We start from the raw sequence: 21,093 nt of genomic DNA, 5'->3' as shown, positions 1-21,093 counted from the left end.
AAATAAAGAATGATGCTGGTAAATCTTTTTATACTCAAGAGGATATAATGCGCGACGCTGTATTTTACTTCAAAAAGGCATATAGCAGAGATATCGGAAGCAGCATTGAAGATATCCTTTGGGGCATTGATCTATATCCCTCTATGTTTGATGAAAACCAAAATGCTACCCTTTTCTCAGAAGTCACTAAAGATGAAATTCTGGCCACGATGAAATCATTCCAGAAGGATAAATGCCCGGGACCAGACGGTTGGTCCATAGACTTCGTTATCCACTTTTTTGAACTGTTCAAGGATGACAACCTGCATATGGGGGAGGAATCAAGATTAAAGGGCTACATAAATCATCGTATTACGTCCACATACATAGCTTTGATCCCTAAGAAGTCTCTATCAACATCATTCTCAGATTATCAACCAATTTCCTTATGCAATGTTCTATATAAGACAATCTCCAAAATCATTGCTATTCGCATAAGAAGTGTGTTATCATTGCATTTAACCCCAGAGTAGCACAGCTTCCTCAAGGACAGAAATATTATGGACGCAGTGGCCCTCACACAAGAATCACTTCATTCTATTCATACAAGGAAATTGGAGGCTGCTGTATTGAAGATAGATTTAAGAAAGGCATATGACAGCGTGGATTGGGGTTTCATGCGATGTCTTCTTGCCAGGATTGGTCTAAATCACAGGTGCTCAAGATGGATCATGGCGTGTGTGGAGGAGGTAAATTATGCAGTTTTGATCAACGGTTTACCCTCTCCTTTTTTTAAAGCTGCCAGGGGGCTTAGGCAAGGATGCTCCTTGTCCCCACTCTTATTCATATTAGTGATGGACTCCCTCAGCCTCCATATCAAGAAGGTGATCCAACAAAATTCATGTCGTCCACTTCCTATTTGCAGAGGTATATATTCATCCCACAGTTTTTTTGTCGATGACATTCTTATAACTGCAATGTTGTGCAGGACAACATGGATTTGTCTTCATGAAATATTGAGAAGATTTCAAAGTGCTACAGGCATGATTGTTAATGAAGGGAAGTCTTCCTTCTATGTCGAAGATACAAATGGGAATCTGATCCGATTCCTTTCTCAGCTCTTTAACATTCAAGCTATTCCACTCCGGAATGGGCTTAAGTACTTGGGATTTAAATTGAAAACTTCAGGTTATCGGGTGGCGGATTGGTCTTGGATTATAGATAGATTTTACAAGAAGATTGCAGCATGGGAAAATTTGTGCTTATCCAAAGGTGGTAGAATGATCCTGACACAAGCTGTTCTTGTTCAGACGATGGTCTATTGGGCGCACTTGTTCTTCATTCCAGCTGCTATTATTAAAAATTTGAACAGGATGATTGCCAATTTTATCTGGGGAAGTGATAAAGATCATTATAAATTTCATTTAACCAAGCTATCTGCAATAGCGCGGCCTAAAAATATGGGAGGATGGGGCATTTTAGAAATGGCACACTTCAGAAAAGCTCTTTTATGCAAATCGATGTGGAAGGCTATCATGGGCGACTCATTATGGAGCTTGGAAATCCGTGCTAAATATATGTATAACAGGGATATGACATACTGGATCAGGGAGAAGCGTATTGGGTCCCCATTTGGTTCGGCTATCTGGAGAGGATTCAAGAAGCTGGAACCTTATTTTAGACAGAACATCATTTGGAAATTTCAGACGGGCACTCAGATTTTGATAGGAAGGGACGAGTTTGCGGGAGGTGCGGGGAAAATTCATGTTTCCCCTCGGTTGTTGAGAGCGCTCCATAACAGAGGGATTTTCTTTTGGGCCAGCACCATCCGGAAATGGGAAGGGGCCATTCCCATATGGAAAACCTCGAATGAACTGCATCTCTGTGGAGACATGAAGGCACAGTGGGAATTTGTTTTATCCTCTTTGCATGGCCATGGGATTTTCCGAACAGCGGATAAAGACCTTCTCATTTGGGGGGTATGGATGGCTCCACGGATGTGAAGGTAAAACATGTTTATTTACAGCTTCTAAGTACCGAGATCGATATATCCGGAGAAATATTCCCTCCCACATTTTGGAAATCGGGATGCCCCGCCAAGATAATCATTTTTGCTTGGTTGGTTTTTAACAATAGGAACCTTACGTGGGAAAACTTACAGAAACGCAATTGGCACGGGCCTGCCATATGTCCGCTGTGCAGAGAAAGCTCTGAAAATAATTTTCATCTATTCCTCAACTGTCAACAGGTGAGGCCAATCTGGCAGAATCTTGCGGCTTTCTATGGTTTCTCCCTCTGTTCTTTCCCATCCATTTCTGAAGCATTCAAAAAATGGAGCACCATGAAGAAAGAATGGAGAACCATACCCTTATTGGCTATTTGGGGCATATGGAAATGGAGAAATGGCAAAATTTTCAGCTCAAAGGTGGAAACATGCTCTTCTGTAACTGCTTCTATAATAGCTCTATACAGTGCCCTCGATATATCCGGGAAGAACAACAATGGTAATGGAAGGAATTATGAGTCAACAATCTACAGGTTCGAGAGTGGAAGAAGAACCATGAAAAACACTGCTTTGGCAACACCATGTGCATATTTCGACGGTGCAGCGCAACAAGGAATTTGTGCATGTGGTGTTTACATCAGAACATCAAATACACAAGCTTTAGAAATCTATTGGAATGCTGGACAAACAACAGAGCTGAAGCAGTGCTTTAGCAGGTCTTCTCTCCTTCAGCGATTTTCTTGATATTCCGAACTTGCAAATCTATGGAGATTCGAAGGTAATTACGGACCATGTTTTGTCAAAGCAACACATAAAAAACATTCATCTTGCTGGATGGTTGGACAGGATTACAACGTTATGGAACAACAGGTGTGACTATTCTATTTCTCATATTGACAGGAACAAAAATAAAAGGGTTGATGCTTTATCTAAAATGGGTCTAACCTCGCCCCAAGGTTTATGGAGAATGCAGATAAAGGCGGACAGCAATATCTACCAGATCCAGGATTTTCATTTTCAGGGCATATAGCATTAAAGAATGGTAGAAAATTTTGGTTTTTTTATAAATGTCTTATCCATACATGATGGTTCTAGCAGTGTAGGTACTTCTTCTTTATTTGCAACATACATTGCAGATTCTGAAAACCTTTTTCTTGATCCTAGAAAATTTTCATTATTTTGTTAGTTTCAAAGTAGGATATATTTTTAATCTACAGTTTATCATCAAGTGTATCATCAAGCAGTGACATAGACATAAACATTGTATATTGTATATGTATATCAATCATGGATCATAATACAAATATATAGCTTTTTTCCCACGCTGAAAAGTAGAAGACGTGAATAAACATACAAGTCATTTTTATTTTCAGCATTGTTATCTATGTAATCAGTTATCCGCGTCTTTCTAACAATTAATCAATACAAGGCATTTTTAAAAATAAAATTATTACGGCGTTGACCCGATGTCGCTTAAAACTTTAATGGAAAAGACTTAGAGATCGTTTATCTGAAGACTATGTGTGAATTTAAAAAACATATTAAAAACTATTAAAATTTTAAAAAACATATGAAAAAATTACTAATTATGAATAGCTTAAAATTTCCTACCATAGGTTTATATTTATTGTTATTAAATTTGCTAATTTAAGAACTTAATTAACTCTTAAAAAATAAATAAACCTCAACGCAAACGGTTTGGCAATCCAATTACAAACGTGGGAAAATCCAAAATAAACCTCAAAGCAAACGGCTTTGCCTTCCATGTAAACATATAATACTAGCCTCTGTACACTAACATAAAATGTTCAGTTTTACCTCTCTAACATCATCGAGAAAGTCTATCACATGTTCTACAGTAGACACTGGAACACAGTAAAAAAATGAGCTCGATGGATGGGCCACTATCTCTTTTTTGAAACATAATATTCCTGTGGTGCTCTTGTAGCAACAAGATCAAATGTATATTGGTGATTTGTTGTTTAGCTTAATTTTGTTGGTGGTGTAAGTGGACGGGTTTATGTTATTAAAAGAAAGAAGAAAGAAATTATTTTAATAGTAAAAAATGGGGTTATTGTCTGTCTTTTCTATTTTTCATTTCAGGAATTTAGTGGGGGACGAGACTCTATTGTTATGAAAATTACCCTAAAAATTAAGATGAAATTGGAATTTATTGTTTAAATTTTATATTTAAAGTTATTTATTTATTTTAAATATGGTTTAAATTTTATGTTTAAAGTTATTTATTTATTTTAAATGTATGATTGAAATTTTATATTCAAATATATAATTTTAATTATTATATATAATGGTAAAAATATATATATATATATATTAAATTAAAGTAAATTTATTAAAATTTACAATTTATTATTTGTAAATTTAATTTTCTTTATGATATAAATTGGTGTAAATAAATTAAAATAATTGATGAATATTAATATGCATCAAATACTTACTTTATAATGCATTTCACATTGTCAAAATTTTAAAAATCATAAAAATTAACTAAATAATAATTTTATTTTATTCATAATAAACTAATTACTATGAGTTAAACATATATACATTTAAAAAAGCATGTAAAAATATTGTTAACCATAAATATTCATCTTTACTTTACCATGTAGACAATTATTTTGTAAATACACTGTTACAATACCATGACTTATCAATACCGCATCCCTAAAACACCATAACTGATTTTACCCCATATATATATATATATATATATATATATATATATAATTGAATTGAAAAACAAAAAGAGTATAACTACCTTGAAGATAAATCTCCACCCTAGTATTGTTATATAAATTTTATGCAATGTTTAATCTTTGAATGGATATTCCACCCAAACATCATGAAAATAAAAAAGCTAAAATAATATGTAAAAAAATGTTAAATATAAGTTTTTATAAAATGAAATTAAATCTAACCCTTAAAATAAAATAAATAAATAAATATCTATGAAAAAAGATACAAAACCGAAGCATATACCTGCTTTAAAACCATCATACCAGTCATAGCATGCTCATGGCAACCAATGGAAACTATTGGGTATTGGTGTCCCACAATGACTCTGCTCCTGAAGTGCTCTACCAACATACTGTTGCATGTTACAATTTCTTTCACTGTTATTGTTAATTGTTGCATTCGATTTCAACCACCCAACCGGGCATGTTCATGCAATCCTGTACCAAGCACATAATTTCCATTAGATTCAAAATAAATTGAAATAACTTCAAATCATACTTCATTGGTAGCTTGTCAATAAGATACATTTGCAACTTTTTTTGCTTAATGTGAGAACAAGTCAAACTAACATCTTTGACCAAATCATCATGTATAAACATATCACATCATGTTAGCGCAAAACACAACCATCATAGATCAAAATCATAAATCACATGTAACCATCATAAGCCATAAACATAGATCACATGTCATCATCATAGACCAGAATCATAAATCACATGCATGATAAAACTAAAATAAAATGTTGATACTTATCCTTTAATCAATCCTTGGCTTTCATCTTTGTCTTTATTCTGTATGCACTTCGAATCGGTTGTCGCACCTGACAAACACCAGTGCCTTTTCCTCAACCAAGTGCACGTACACATAGTGTGCATCACACACATACAACTACACACATCATACAACACCATGCAATACATGCATCTACACTCAGTGTACAACACAACAAAATGCATACCCATACGCCTGGTGTACGACACAACACAACACGTATATGTACACAATGTACATCACAAGACAAACATATGCACACAACATGCGACACCTCAAAATGCATACAACACAACTCATACATCTATACCTGATGTACAATGCCACACAATACATGTACCTACACCTGGCATACAACACAACAAAATACATGTACTACACAAAGTACAAAACAAGGAATACACATGTCATGATACCACAACTACACAATGCACATACATAGTACCACATGCCCATAACACATCATGTACGACATGCACATAATACCACACATACACTAGTACCGTATGTACATGTACACAGTACCATCTGTACACCACACCACTTGCACAACATGTACACAATGCCACATGTACACTGCACCACCTGTACAATGTGTACACAATACTAGATGTACACAGTATCATATGCATGACATGTACACAACAATACATGTACACAGCGCCACATGCACGACATGTACACAACACTGCCTGCACATAGAGCCATCTGTACAACATGTACACAACACTACATGCACACAACAGCAATCGTACAATCATGCACACAACACCATATGTACCTAACACCACCTATACAACATGCACGCAACACCATAGGTACATAGCACTGCATATCCAACACGTACATAAAATCATATATACACAACACTGCATATACCACATGTACATCACACCATCTATACCTATCAATGCATAAGAAATATTCACACAACACTATCTGTACCATCATGTACATGACATTGCATAAACATATACACACACTATATATGCACAACACCACATGCGCACAATAACACATATGCAACATGTACAACATATACAACATATGCACAACAATAGTACCACACATCCAAAACCACATTGTCTCTATTAAGTAACCTTGCTTCTAATGTCTCTCTGCCATCCATGCTTGTCCTAGCATGCCACAGACCACATGAATTTCATTTTGTTGATGCATCCCTTGGTATAACATGTCCATAACATAGACGTAATATAATCACATAATGTCAAGTCGTAACCACATGATACTGACATCGTAGATGTGTTAGGCTGCTCTTCCCAATTGATTCCTCATGAACCAGGAATCTCTTCATGCCATTCACTTGCATAAGAAATCATTCCTCCACACGAACGATCCCTCACAACCCTATCAAACAGTGACATAGATACATATATAATAATTAGCATAAAACAGTCATCATCCTGTCGGACAACGACATACATACATACATGTATACATATATAAAAATCAACGTAATCATGATCATAACATAATTACCAGATAACATAAGGTCTAGGTAAAGAGAAATTCCTTATTTGTTCACAGCATGCACAACATTGAGAACCACCGTTCCCAACTTGGTCAAACCATCTGACACCTTAGGTTCATCTACTTTACCTTTTCTGGTTACTCTTCTCATGTTTGTACTACCATTGTCCATTTACCACAATGCACCCAACCATTCCTACCAACTATCAGAGTCTTACTTTCCGCTGCACTTACTCATGCACTGAGCTTCATATGAATCTTACATTAAATTTAGGCTACAACACAACTCTCCCTGATCTCCATAAACTTTCCTCTTTCTCAACCAATTCCCAAGAATCAAAACATAAAAGACAAGCACAAGAAACAAAGAAGAAGAAAACCATGAAAACCAATAAAAACACGACTCCACAAACAAAGTGGTATGCCCATACACTAGACATAAACAAAGCTACCAATCAAGCACAACAAATAACGAAATACCAAAAGCACAAGACTGACAATAAACAACATGAATCAATCCCCATGGTTCCCAGTGCTTCCAAGGAAAGCTCAACCTAAGCCTTCTTCAAGATTTCATGGCAGTCTCTTTGCCATGCAATCTCCTGCATCATACTGCCATAAACACATAATTTTCAGTGCATAAATAAATATAACAATACACCAGTTACCTTACCTTATTGTGCCAAGAAATTTTCTTGCGACTAAACACATCCATACCATTTCTCAAGGGACTCCAATCCACTTGAAAAATCCATCTGTAACTAGAGATTAGCTAATATACCTGTCAAGTACATGTTCATGACTATAGCACATATCTAGATAATGTCAGACAAAATCAAGGTTAAGAAGACTTCATGTATGCAAGGCACTCATTCGTTTGGAACTAGGGTTTCCAAACATAGCCAAAGGAATTATTGTCCAATTCCTTTCTTTTACCCTTTTTTACCTTGTTGCAATCGAGGTTTACTATGTACTACTACATCTCCCAGCTGTTAGCTATATAAACATATCAACTATTACCTTGTCATACTAATACTAAGCAATTTTCCTGCAACTGCTCACTCATGTCAACCACATGTTCCAAATATCAAGACAATCATATCTATCAATTTGGAATCAAACTTTACGAGGACTAGCAATCATGTCCTAATCCATAGTCAACTCATAGTCATTAGACATAATGCAACAAATGTCAACTACATTCAAGTACATATCAATTGTCTCAACACATATGTGTTAGTACAATCATCTTAAAACAAGATCATTAGAATACATACTCATATTATGAAATTCATCAAACATTCAACCAACTTGCAAACATACCATGTTAAATAAATCAACTAGACACCAAACACTCAAACACCAAATAGATGTCATAATCAAACAGTCAAGCACAAGGTAGATTACATAAACAAGTTGATGCCTTAATGTATCTCAGGGGAGGCAATCTTGTCTGCACAATCAATCTAGTTAGCATGATATAACTTCCCAACACATCAGCTTAAACATAAATAAGATCATGTTATCCATAACAATCACTAACTAACATGTTCACATCCTAACTCATAAATAATTATCATTTATGCATAGAAATCACATATGTACGATCAGTCTAGATTAGTACAACATAATGTCACAATAGGTTGACTCATACTTGAATGTTGTAACCCTAACCATATGCAAAGGCCAATCCAATTTAGCATGATACATATGACGTCAAGATCTTAATGAAATAACCCTAATCATCAAGTTACTAGCATATAACAACAACAAGCTATATATTATGCTCATCAACAACATATAACCTAATCACCAAGTTATCTAACATAAAACAACGATAACAATGCATACAACTATAGGTTACTATCATTCTTGACTATCCAACACATGTGCATATAGCTACAGTAATCAACTAACATCTATCATGAATGTAACCATAACATCAAATGATCCGAATTTAAACAGGAACACAACAAATTACAGAGATAACCATAAACACAAAGATGCAGTGGAAATAATACTTCATTTCATTAATGTAAAATACTGAAATATGCTTACAAACAGAGATGGAAATAACCCAGCTAGGGCGATGGTAGCTTATCTCTGAGAAGAGATGTGGCGGCTACATGCCTCTGAACTATGTTACAATGAGGCTCAAAGGATTTTTTTATTGTTGAGAAACAATGGAAAACCCTAAACATCCAAAAACCTAACCCTAGAAGATGAAACGCCGAACTGTGGACCCCGTTTGGGTAAATTGGTACATCAACTTCCTGGGGTAGTAACTTTGGCATACGATCTCCGTTTGACGCACACAATATCTCGTTAGAAAGATCTATCTGAGAACTACAAATTCGAGAAGAGAAACATCGGTCCATGGACCCATGTTGCTCCCCGTTTTCCCAAAAACGTCATTTAGGGCCTCAAAACAGCGCCAGAAGTTTAGGACTTGAAAAACTGCTAAAAATAGTAAACTGTGCTACAGTTAAGGAAACTGAAAAGTTGAAAGAAACAATGGTGGGGGTCCAAGTGGAATTGGCGGGTGGCCACCAATATGCACTTGGATCATTCCTCCCCCCTTAGGAAGCAATGGTCCCCATTGTGTTGAGTTCCTCCATGAGATGAAGAAACTTTTGCTGAACTTGGTCCCTAGTGAGCCACTTGCCCTGGTGAAGGAGTTGGCCTGCTTTGACAAATCGATACCGTTGGATATTCTGCTGGCGAGTGTGCTTGATATGTGTGTCCATGATCTGATCAGTTGCAGCTTGTTCCATGCAATCTGGATTTAACTCTGTGGGTGTGAGTTGTTCTGTAATGTCGGATGTGTCTAGTAATGGTAGAAAGTATGGCCAAAGGCGGTCCACATTGAACACTGGGTGCAGGCCAAGGAATGGGGGAATGCTGAGCTCAAATGCATTGTCTCCCACAGCCTTATTAATGGTGTAAGGACCATATCGGAGTGGTCTGAGTTTCTGATAGGCTCCGGTAAGCTGTTCCTTTTGTAAATGAAACCAGACTTTGTTGCCCACCTGAAACTTGTGTGGCAACCGATGTTGATCATGTCTCTGCTTGTACTTGGCATTTGATTTCTCCAGAATGTCATGGACCTATTGGCGAATGTTTTGGATTTGCTCAATGAAGTTGTTTTCCTTATCTGTTTCAGACTAGACATGAGCCGAATCTGTGTGAGTAGCTGCAAATGGCATGGCCACATCAATGGGACATAGTGGCTGGAATCCCAAGCTCACCTGAAAAGGGCTGTAGCCAGTCGAACTGTGGAGAGTCCAGTTGTAGCTATGCTGAACATAAGGGAGGCTCTCGTCCCATGTGCGTGGATGCTTTGAGTTGTACATGCATAGAATGTGTACGATGATCCTGTTGATAACCTCTATCTGGCCATCAATTTGAGGATGGAAGGCTATGGACTTAGTGAGTTTGGTGTCCAGCATCGACCAAAGACTGGACCAAAATGTACTAAGGAACCTACTGTACCGATCTGAGATGATAGACTGTGGGATCCCAAAGTGTACCCACACTCGTTCAAAGAAGAGTTTAGCAGTGGCTTCTGTTGTGATATTCTTCTTACAGGCCGCCATAATGGCCATCTTCAAGAACCTGTCGAAGACCACAAAAACACAGTCGTTTCCATGCTTAGTGGAAGGAAGGCCTGACATGTAATCCATGGAGATGGATTCCCAAGGTTGACTCAGGGTAGGCAGCGGGGTATAGAGGCCTTGCTTCTTCATGGTCAGTTTGGCAATGGCGCAGGCAGTGCATGATTTGATGTATTTCCTGACATCCTGTCGAAGATTTGGCCAATAGAAATACTTCTGCAGTACTACCACCGTTTCTTAACCCCGGAATGCCCAGCAGCCCAACTGTAGTGTGCTTCCCAAATCATCTTGGCACGCTCGCTTGAAGGAACACAAAGGTGACCCAATTGGCATAACAGGGCATCTTGGAGGTGAAAATCTGGAACATGCTGACCCTCCAAGAGTGTCTAGTATGTGTGGCCGAATTCTGGGTCGCTTTTGTAGAGAAGTGGCCAATCTGAAGTCTCGTGCCCACAAGAATTGAGCACGGTGGTTAATGACATGATCGGTGGTCAAATGAGGCAATTTGCAACATTATTGGTGCTGCCCTTCTTATACTTGATATTCAAATGGAATTGTTGCAGGTATGTGGACCACTTGTGATGGCGATCATTCTACAATTTCCCTTGGGTCTGTATGAACTGCAGGGGTTGGTGGTCTGTGTGGATGGCTGTTTCCTTCCCTAAAATGTAATGCTTCCATTGTCAACAGGCCTGCAAAATGGAATACATCTCTTTTTCATCAGTGGGATACTTCCGGATTGTGTCTGAAATTATCTCACTTTGATATGCCACTGGATGCCCGTGTTGAGTAAGGACTGCCCCAATAGCATAGTCAGAGGCATCTGTCTCGACATAAAATGGTTGCTGCAAGTCTAGTAATGCGAGCACTAGTGCCGAGCAGAGGTGATCTTTCAACTCTGTGAATGCCTTCTGTTGAGATTCAGACCAAAAGAATTTATCTTTCGCTCCTCCCTTGGTGACTTGACTCAAGGGCCAAGTGATATGAGAAAATCCCAACATGAACTTGTGGTAGAATTTGGCAAGACCTAGAAAGCTGCGGAGCTCTATCAGAGTGGTTGGAGATGGCCAATCCCGAATGACTTGGATCTTGGCTGGATCCACATGCACCCGATGTTCATCAATAATGTATCCCAGATACTGAACCTGGGTCATGCTGAAAGTGCATTTCTCCAAATTGGCACATAACTTGTGTTGCCACAGTGTTTGGAGAACCTGCCAGATGTGGTGGAGGTGCTCTTCCCAACTCTGGCTGAAGATCAAGATGTCATCCAAGTATACTACTACGAATGAGTTGGTGAATGGCCGCAAGATGTCATCCATTAGCCTCATGAAGTTCTTAGGAGCATTCGTCAATCCGAAAGGCATAACCAACCATTCAAAAAGGCCCTCCTTGGCTTTGAAGGCAGTATTCCACACATCGGAGGGTTTGATTGGTACCTAGTGATATCCTGACTTCAAATCGATCTTGCTGAAATATTTTGCCCCCTTCAGCTGGTCCAGGAGGTCATCAATCTGTGGGATCGGGTACCTATTTCGGATAGTGATCTTGTTTAGCGCCCAATAGTCAATACAGAGTCTCCAAGTCCCATCCTTCTTCTGTACCAACACGATCGGGCTCCCACAAGGCGATGAACTTGGATGGATGTGACCTTTCTGCAGTACCTCCTGAATCTGCCTCTTGATCTCATCGTTCTCCAGAACGGAGTGCCGATAGACTGGTCCATTGGGCAACGACGCACCTGGGGTTAGATCAATGGAGTGCTTGACCTGACAGTGCAGAGGAACCGCTGCGAGGGAGGTGAAGATGTCCTCATACTATTTCACGACCTTGTCCATCTGTAGTTGTCATGCGGAGGGGCCCTGTCTTGAGGTCATGGCCACCGTCTTCTTCTTTCCTTGAGGACGTATCATCAGGAAATTTTTTTTCCCGGTTTTGGAAATGAGCTTACTGCATTGTTTTGCAGTAACCAAAGAGATGGTAGTAGGTAATGCTACCTCTGGTATCCTGTACAACATATTTCCCAAAGTAACAATAACAGCACAGGGCCTTGATTCATACACAACATGTCGCTTCCACAAGTATGGTTTTCCTAATAATACATCACAAACTTCAAGGGGAGCAATGTCACACAATACCTCATCCGTGAAGAGCTTGATGTTGTATGGAAGGCGACACTGTTGGCTCACGCGAAGATCCCATCCTTGGTAAGCCACCCGATGGTTTACGGTTGTGGATGTGCTATGGTCAGTAAGCCCAGCTGCTTCATGACCTCCGCTGAAATGAGGTTATTTTGGCTCCCGCTGTCGAAAATGAACTATAGCGGGGAGCCCTTTACCCACATCTGGGAGTGGAAGAGACGCTCCTCCTCCTCTAGATCTTCGGGTTCCTCCTTCTGGATCTTCTTGGTGGCAACAGTGGCGTTGGCATCCGCATCAATAATCTGCTTCCCTTTGTCATTCCCCTTGTCGGGTTCTGACTCAGAGTCGGAACATGCATCTGATTCTGAAACCTTTATCTCAGCCACCAGTGACTGCTTGGCCCGACACTCACTTGTGTTGTGAGTGGAGCTCTTATGGAACTCACACCACTTTCTCGTGTCCTTTTTCGGCTTCGTGATGTTGTTCTTTGCTTGTAGCTTTGGTGGGTTGTCTTGGGTGACCCCGCCTTGGCTTTGTCCTTTGCTCTGCAGTTTGGGGGCACCTTTCCCTTGCTTCAGATTCGAAGATCCAAAGTCTCGCTTCTTCTGTTTAAACTTTTACTCGACCTTGATGGCATATCGGTATGTTGTTCCGAGCGAGGAGATGTTCAGGAATTTTATTTCTTCCTGGAGGTGCTTCTGCAGGAAGCCGCGGTATTTGAGTATCAAATGCTGCTCTGAATCCTTGATACCAAACTTTTTGTGAAGGGTATGGAAAATATTGGTAAACTCCAGCACATCTTGGTCCCTTCCCTGCTGCAGCGTGGTTCACTTTATGTATTTATCCTCATAGTTTCTGACAGGTTAGTACTGCTCCTTGATGGCATCCTGGAATGAATTCCAAGTGGGTGCCGCTGAAAATAGTGAGCCTGTACTTTCATCCTTCTACTTGCAGTAGGTTTCCCACCAGTCCTTGACATGGGGGGCTTCTTTGAGAAGAGAGAAAATAATATTTTCCCAACTGGAAAAATCATGAACAAAAAAATAACCCTCTAGTAGATTTAACCATTTATCAACGACATATGCGTCTATCTGACCCTCGAATATGGGGATTTCAAAATTAACTTGTACCTTAAACGGTGTGGCATTTCCAGAGTTGCTGTTGGAAGCTGATGCGTCGCCCCTGGGTAGCCGTTGAAGGATCTGGGCAAAGCTGTCCATCATTGCGTTCCTTTGTCGCTCGAGGGCTTCTTCGAGCAAGATTTTGATAGGATCTCCTGCCCTCTCGTCTTTCTTTTCATCCGCCATGGCGGGCCATCAGGATTTGCGAGGCTGGTCTTGCAAAGGTTCGACCAGTTAAATCCCTAACTCCTTATATCCCTACGTCGTTGGGGACATGCAAAGAAAAATAGAGAAAAAAGCAGACCCCTCTGATACCACTGATCTGGATTTAAACAGGAATGCAACAAATTACAGAGATAACCATAAATAACCATAAACAAAAAGATGCAACAAAAATAATACTTCATTTCATTAATGTAAAATACTGCAATATGCTTAGAAACAGAGATGGAAATAACCCAACTAGGGCGATGGTAGCTTATCTTTGAGAAGAGATGTGGCGGCTACATGCCTCTGAACTGTGTTACAATGAGGCTCGAAAGTATTTTTATTGTTGAGAAACAATGGAAAACCCTAAACATCCAAAAACCTAACCCTAGAAGACGAAACGCCAAAATGTGGGCCTCGTTTGGGTAAATTGGTACATCAACTTCCCGGGGTCGTAACTTTGGCATATGATCTCCGTTTGACGCACACAATATCTCGTTAGAAAGATCTATCCGAGAACTACAACTTTGGGAATAGCAAAATCATCTATGGACCCATGTTTCTCCCAGGTTTTCCAAAAAAACGTCGTTTAGGGCCTCAAAACAACTCCGGAAGTTCAGGACCTGAAAAACTACTAAAAATAGTAAATTGTGCTACAATTAATGAAACTGAAAAGCTGAAAGACACAATGGTGGGGGTCCAAGTGGACTTGGCGGGTGGCCACCAATATCCACCTGGATCTTCAAAAGACTTGTACATAAACCTAATGCATATAACAATCCTTGACTTACATACCTACATGCCAAACATATAATACTTGTATAAAGATTTGCTCTTACCCCAAAGTCTAATGATGCAACCTCATTATGATGATCTGCATCTCCTGCTCTATCTTAGCCAATACATTAGCATCATAACATACCAATATCACCCTGATGACCTAAATTGCATACCATGACTTCACAAGGCATTTTTGACCTACTATTCATGCATAACTATAACCAAGACCATACTTACATGACAACTGCGTATATACATATAACATATAAGTACCAAACCATATTCATGTCATTCTAGCTAGTGTCCAATCATCAATGCATGACCATAACAACTACAAAAATGATGACCTCATGCATGAAAACAACAACCACATCACATGCACTTAATAACATGTCAACATTGACATGCATAAAAAATGCATATACAACCATACACTCATGACGATGCATCCTAACAAAAACATCATCAACCTCCACATGGCAACATCACTATAACCATGTTCAACAACATGCAAATGAAACAAGCACATGGACTACAAACATAAGTAACACACATGAAATTGACATGAACACATGACCAACACACAACCCATCCAGTCCGAGGGGTTAACCATGCTTTGATATCACTCTGTAACACCCTCCAACCACATCTACCCAAGCAATCGTCTAGCTGGGGTAAACATGCGACGAGAGGCCACTATGATATGATTTGACCTCTTAAGTCACATTAAGGAAGTGGAACCGATAGAAACACGCCATGCATACATTCAACATCAACTTCAGGACCCTAAGGAACAAATCCTACACTTTAGACAACTTGCCCTTGGGTCCCACTGAGATTTTGGATAGCTTAAGCCTCAGTCGCTCTCATGTTGTAGGCATGAAAACGTCAAAAAACCCAAAGTTGCTCTTTTAGGCTTGCTTGCCAGCATCTAGAGACTCATTTAGTTAGTGCAATGCCAGTGTCCTCGAGATTTGAGCCACTTTTTAAGGCCCAGATCCTAGGTCATTGCCCAGAATTTAACCATCTCTTTAAAATGAAAAAATAACATGGAAATGATAGTACTAAAGAAAATACTTGTTTAAGACATTGATTGGACCCCTACTAGCCATCACAGGAATTTCGTCAAACATATCATGAATATGTAAACTACAGGTGTAAATAACAGATCTGATTATAGGGGTCTCATACTTATTTGAGATTTCCCATGAAGCATTGATGCATCAAGATATTAACTGCCAATCCATCCATTAGGTCATAGATACATTGATCATTCAATTACAAGTAAAAATGTGGTGAAGGTCATACATAGGTGTTGTCGTAAAACACATACATAAATAGCATAATAACAACACAAATACTCATGAAAGTACAATCATATAGACCACATATAATCCATCAAAATTATCATAAAAATACAAGGAGAAATGACCTTTCATTAATGATCCAAAATCCAAACTCACTGTACAATGGCTGAGCCAAATCTCTCTTCAGCCATTCACCTTCGTGCCATATTCCAAGCATGAATTTGGGATCTAATAAAACACATCAATCAAAACTCATCCAGGGCTTCCAGAGGCCATCCACCTCAACCCATCAAATTAGTGATTCTGCCTCACGGTCGGACATCACAAAAACATCATTAGATCGATCTCCATCCAAGCCTTCCAGGGCTTCTAGAGTGTTTGTTCCAACTCAGCTTCCAGGAATAGTAAATCAATGCACGACTGTTGTCGAGCTCCGGTGTATTTGTCCAACCAAGGCTCTAGGACTAGCAACTCAACCCACAACATTTTCCGGGCTTGCAAAACATTTGAACAACCAGGGCTTCTAGGACTAGTAACTCAACCCACAAAGGGCTTCTAGAGTATTTGTCCAATCAAGGGTTCCACGACTAGTAACTCAACCCATACTAAGGAAACATGAGAACCAACCAAAACAAAAAAAGGAAATAAATCTACAATCTCCGTGGCTATCCAGGAAATTGCAAGGCCAAGCAATCCATTGTCAAGCTAGGCAATCCTCCATGCCAATGACAAATCATGACCAATAATCCACATGCATATGCCATGCATGCCAAAACTAGTGAGGAAATCATACATACAACTCGGCTCCTGCAAGAAAAGCCCATTGTAGTTGCTGATCCCGATGTCCTCTTGCGCTTTCCTTCTCTTCCTTTGCCTTCTTGCTTAAAGAATCCAAGTATCCAATAGTATGAGAGAGAGAGAGAGAGAGAGAGAGAGAGAGCTCCACCAAAACTTGTCAAAAACTCACACTAGCTAAAACTGAGCCAAGAGCTTTCCAATTGATGCTCATAAGCCTTTTTATTAATGATGCCTCTATTTTCTTCATTTTCCTTCTCACATGCAACCTGTGACCTTTCACCTCCCTTTTCTCCTACTTTCCATTATTTTCATAAATAAATGCGCCAAAAATGTCATTTTGTCATTCCAAAGCCTTAGGCGTTGCCTTTGCCAATTTCCTAAGCCATAATAAATTGAATCAACACCCATTAGGATTTTTCCCCCACCATTCAGCTAGGAATATGTGTCCCATCATTGTGGCCATTTATATATTTTTACATGAGTTTTTAAACAGGGTTGTTACAACAAGCCTTTCAAAATTCAAAAAACATAAACTTCCAGTTATAATCTCACCATGCCTCCTAATACAAGGCATCAGGTAAATATATCTTGGAGCTTCATGCCGAAATTCTCATCAAAGAAATTGACCTTATATAATTTATAGCCAAATGGGTAGACGAGTATCCAAAAAACAGAGTTGAGACAAACTTGAGAATTCTATCTACATGTGGGCATCAGAGAAATGGATCCTACAAACACCTTAGGACCTTGTCTGCAAAGAAAAATGGGGAATCGTAATGGAATACAAGCCCCACAATTAATGTCGCGAAGCTTACTCATATAATGGGGGAGCCGATCAATGAAATAGTTACTAAGATGAAGGAAGGGCACTAGCAAGAAATGAAAGGGGAAAATAAGATATTTTTATACAAAAGAATGTGAGTTCTGGAATCGAGATGGAGAATAAATATGGTTATTGAATACAACCCCCACAATTAATGTCGCGAAGCTTACTCATATAATGGGGGAGACGACCAATGAAATAGTTACTAAGATGAAGGAAGGGCACTAGCAAGAAATGAAAGGTGAAAATCAGATATTTTTATACAAAAAAAATGTGAGTTTTGGAATCGAGATGGAGAATAAATATGTTTATTGAATGCTCATGCACTGATGCTCTCTCCCTCCATGTGAAACCCTTCGATCCAAACTCCAATGCTGATCTATTGTGCCTTCTTTCTGTTGGCAAAATGCTCCTTCCTGCAAAAAGGGTCCAAGGCATGGTTCAATCCAAACTATATAAATCTCATTTCCGCAGAGACTAACTTCTATCAATCATCTATCCTGTAGAGATTTTCCCCAATGAATGAAACACTAGCCAAGGCAAAGGAGAAGGCCACAATACTTGTTCATCTTATTTCTGGTTTTCTGCATGCAATTTGAACAAGTGTTTACAAATGTCATTTGTCTTGGTGGTTGTGATAGAGAGATTGCTAAGCCGGCACTCAAATATGGGTGTGGGGAGGTTGAAGACATTAAATGAACGTGCGGCTATAAAAAAATGTGGGCATTGGCAAGTTGAAGACATTTTAATGGACGCGTGGCTATAAAACAATTCACTGATACCAAAGTATAATAATGAATGACGACGAAGCAATCAAACTCATATTAAGAATGCATTGTCATTTTACAAATTGATAAAGTTTACCCATATGATATGAAAATGCTATAGATAATATGATCATTATTATTGCCCATTTAAATAAATAATTTTCTAAACTGAAATAAAAATTCAATTTTAATAATTTTTTTTAAAATTGATATTTATTAAAATTTACCATAAAAATTGTAAATATAAATATATTCTGCATAGATAGAGTGTCCGCCGTTTATACGGTTTCATTTCGCTGGAATAAAATGTTGGATTTTCACTAAGTCTTATCCCACAGCAAAACAACATTGTTATCTAGTAGAGTTTAGGCTTCTGTGATCCATATCAAGTTTACAAAGGATTTTTCGGCGAAGATCACATGAGACATCATTTGTCGACGCGTTTCGAACCAACCAATTTGGTTCATCGTCAGGACAAGTTGAAGAAACAGATCCACCTTAGCAGTTTAAATAGACAGAGCAAAGCCTCCAACGGCTAAAAAGACAATGGCTACTTTTGACTAGGTCCAGGGATCAAAAACTCTATTTACTAAAAATGTTAACTTGGGGGGGCCTAGTCCATTAAATAAAATAATAATATAATAAAAAATATTAATAAATAATTAAAATATTAAAAATAATTAAACAGCGATGTTCGATTAGTACCTAAAAATAATTCCTAATAATAGTTAGTTAAAGATAAATAATAAAAAATTATATCTAGGGAAAAAAAATAAAAAATAAAAAATAAATAAAAATAAATTAATCTAGAGAGGGACCAGTCCCTTAAAAATAATATTATGATAATAGTTAAATGCCAATATTAATAAATAATTAAAATTTTTAATAAATAATTAAATTTTTTAATAAATAATTAATTTTTTTTTAATAAATAATAAAAAAAATTTAATTATTTATTAAAAAATTTTAATTATTTATTAAAAAATTTAATTATTTATTAAAAAATTTTAATTATTTATTAATATTGGTATTTAACTATTATCATAATATTATTTTTAAGGGACTGGTCCCTCTCTAGATTAATTAATTTATTTTTATTTATTTTTTATTTATTTTTTTTTCCCTAAATATAATTTTTTATTATTTATCTTTAAATAACTATTATTAGGAATTATTTTTAGGTACTAATCGAACATCACTGTTTAATTATTTTTAATATTTTAATTATTTATTAATATTTTTTATCATATTATTATTTTATTTAATGGACTAGGCCCTAGGTTAACATTTTTAGTAAATAGAGTTTTTGATCGCTGGACCTAGTCAAAAGTATTCGTTGTCTTTTTAGCCGTTGGAGGCTTTGCTCTGTCTATTTAACCTGCTAAGCTCGATCTGTTTCTTCAACTTGTCCTGACGATGAACCACACTGGTTGGTTCGAAACGCGTCGACATCCTTTGTAAACATTGTTATCTATGTAATCAATTATCCGCACCTTGCTAACAATAAATCATCAGAATTATGCTAAATAATGCTAAAGTGGAACAAATCAATAAACATACAAGTCAATAATGCTTAGCAACCGTCCTTGTTATTCTTAATTTCGTTGGTGGTGTGTGTGGACGGGTCTCTGTTATTATGAAAACAAATCTCAAAAGCGGTCAAAAGCGACGGGCGTTGTCGTCCTTTCCATTTTTCATTTCACGAGTCGAATGGGACGGGACTCTATTGTTATGAAAACTAACCTGAATAAAAATTGAGATGAAATTGGAATTTATTGTTTAAATTTTATGTTTAAAGTTATTTATTTATTTTAAATGTATGATTGAAATTTTATATGGGGAGAGGTTTATTTAATAGTATTTCCATGTAGAGGGTAAGAAAATCTTTAGTTTGCGTTGAATCATCTCTAGATACATTCCCGTGACAATTTTGTAGTATTGTCCATTCATGTTGGGCCAAAGACTCGAAGAGAAAAATATGTTTCTTAGTAAAAATATAAAGAATCCATTCCCATTTTATGGTCTCGGTGGGCGCAACGTTTATACCGTCAATTCGGTTGTAAATATTAACTACGTTTATACCGTCAATTCAGTTGTAAATATTAAGTAAATAAATTGGAATTTATGGTTTAAATTTTATGTTTAAAGTTATTTATTTATTTTAATTGTATGATTAAAATTTTATATTTAAATTTATAATTTTAATTGTTATATATAATGGTAAAAGAATTTTTTTAATATTAATTTAAAGTAAATTTATTAAGATTTACAATTTATTATTTGTAAAGTTAATTTTCTTTATGAAATACATTGATGTAAATAAATTAAAACGATTGATGAATATTAATAGGCATCAATTTATGATATGTATTAAATATTTATTTTATAATACATTTTACATTGTCAAAAATTTTAAAATTATAAAAATTAATTAAATAATAATTTTATTTTATTAATAATAAACTAATTAATAGAGTTAATTATCTATATATTAAAAAAAACATGTAAAAATATTCTTAACCATAAATA

The 21,093-nt window shown here is 37.3% G+C and overlaps 1 protein-coding gene across 1 annotated transcript; it reads left to right on the top strand.

The window, feature by feature from the left end:
- Positions 1-539: 539 nt before the first annotated feature.
- LOC149185019 (uncharacterized) lies at positions 540-1,982 on the top strand. The gene is made up of 2 exons (XM_089415527.1): positions 540-694; positions 968-1,982. The coding sequence occupies exons 1-2, from the start codon at positions 540-542 to the stop codon at positions 1,980-1,982; spliced, it is 1,170 nt and encodes a 389-aa protein (XP_089271653.1).
- The last annotated feature ends 19,111 nt before the right edge of the window (positions 1,983-21,093 follow it).

The sequence above is a fragment of the Pinus tabuliformis genome, chromosome 3_2, assembly GCF_031772625.1.
Source record: "Pinus tabuliformis cultivar Carrire ecotype Pingquan chromosome 3_2, CPIR1, whole genome shotgun sequence".
NCBI lineage: Eukaryota > Viridiplantae > Streptophyta > Pinopsida > Pinales > Pinaceae > Pinus > Pinus tabuliformis.
Note: the sequence above shows the minus strand (reverse complement) of the source record. Positions and strands in the feature narration are given on the sequence as shown.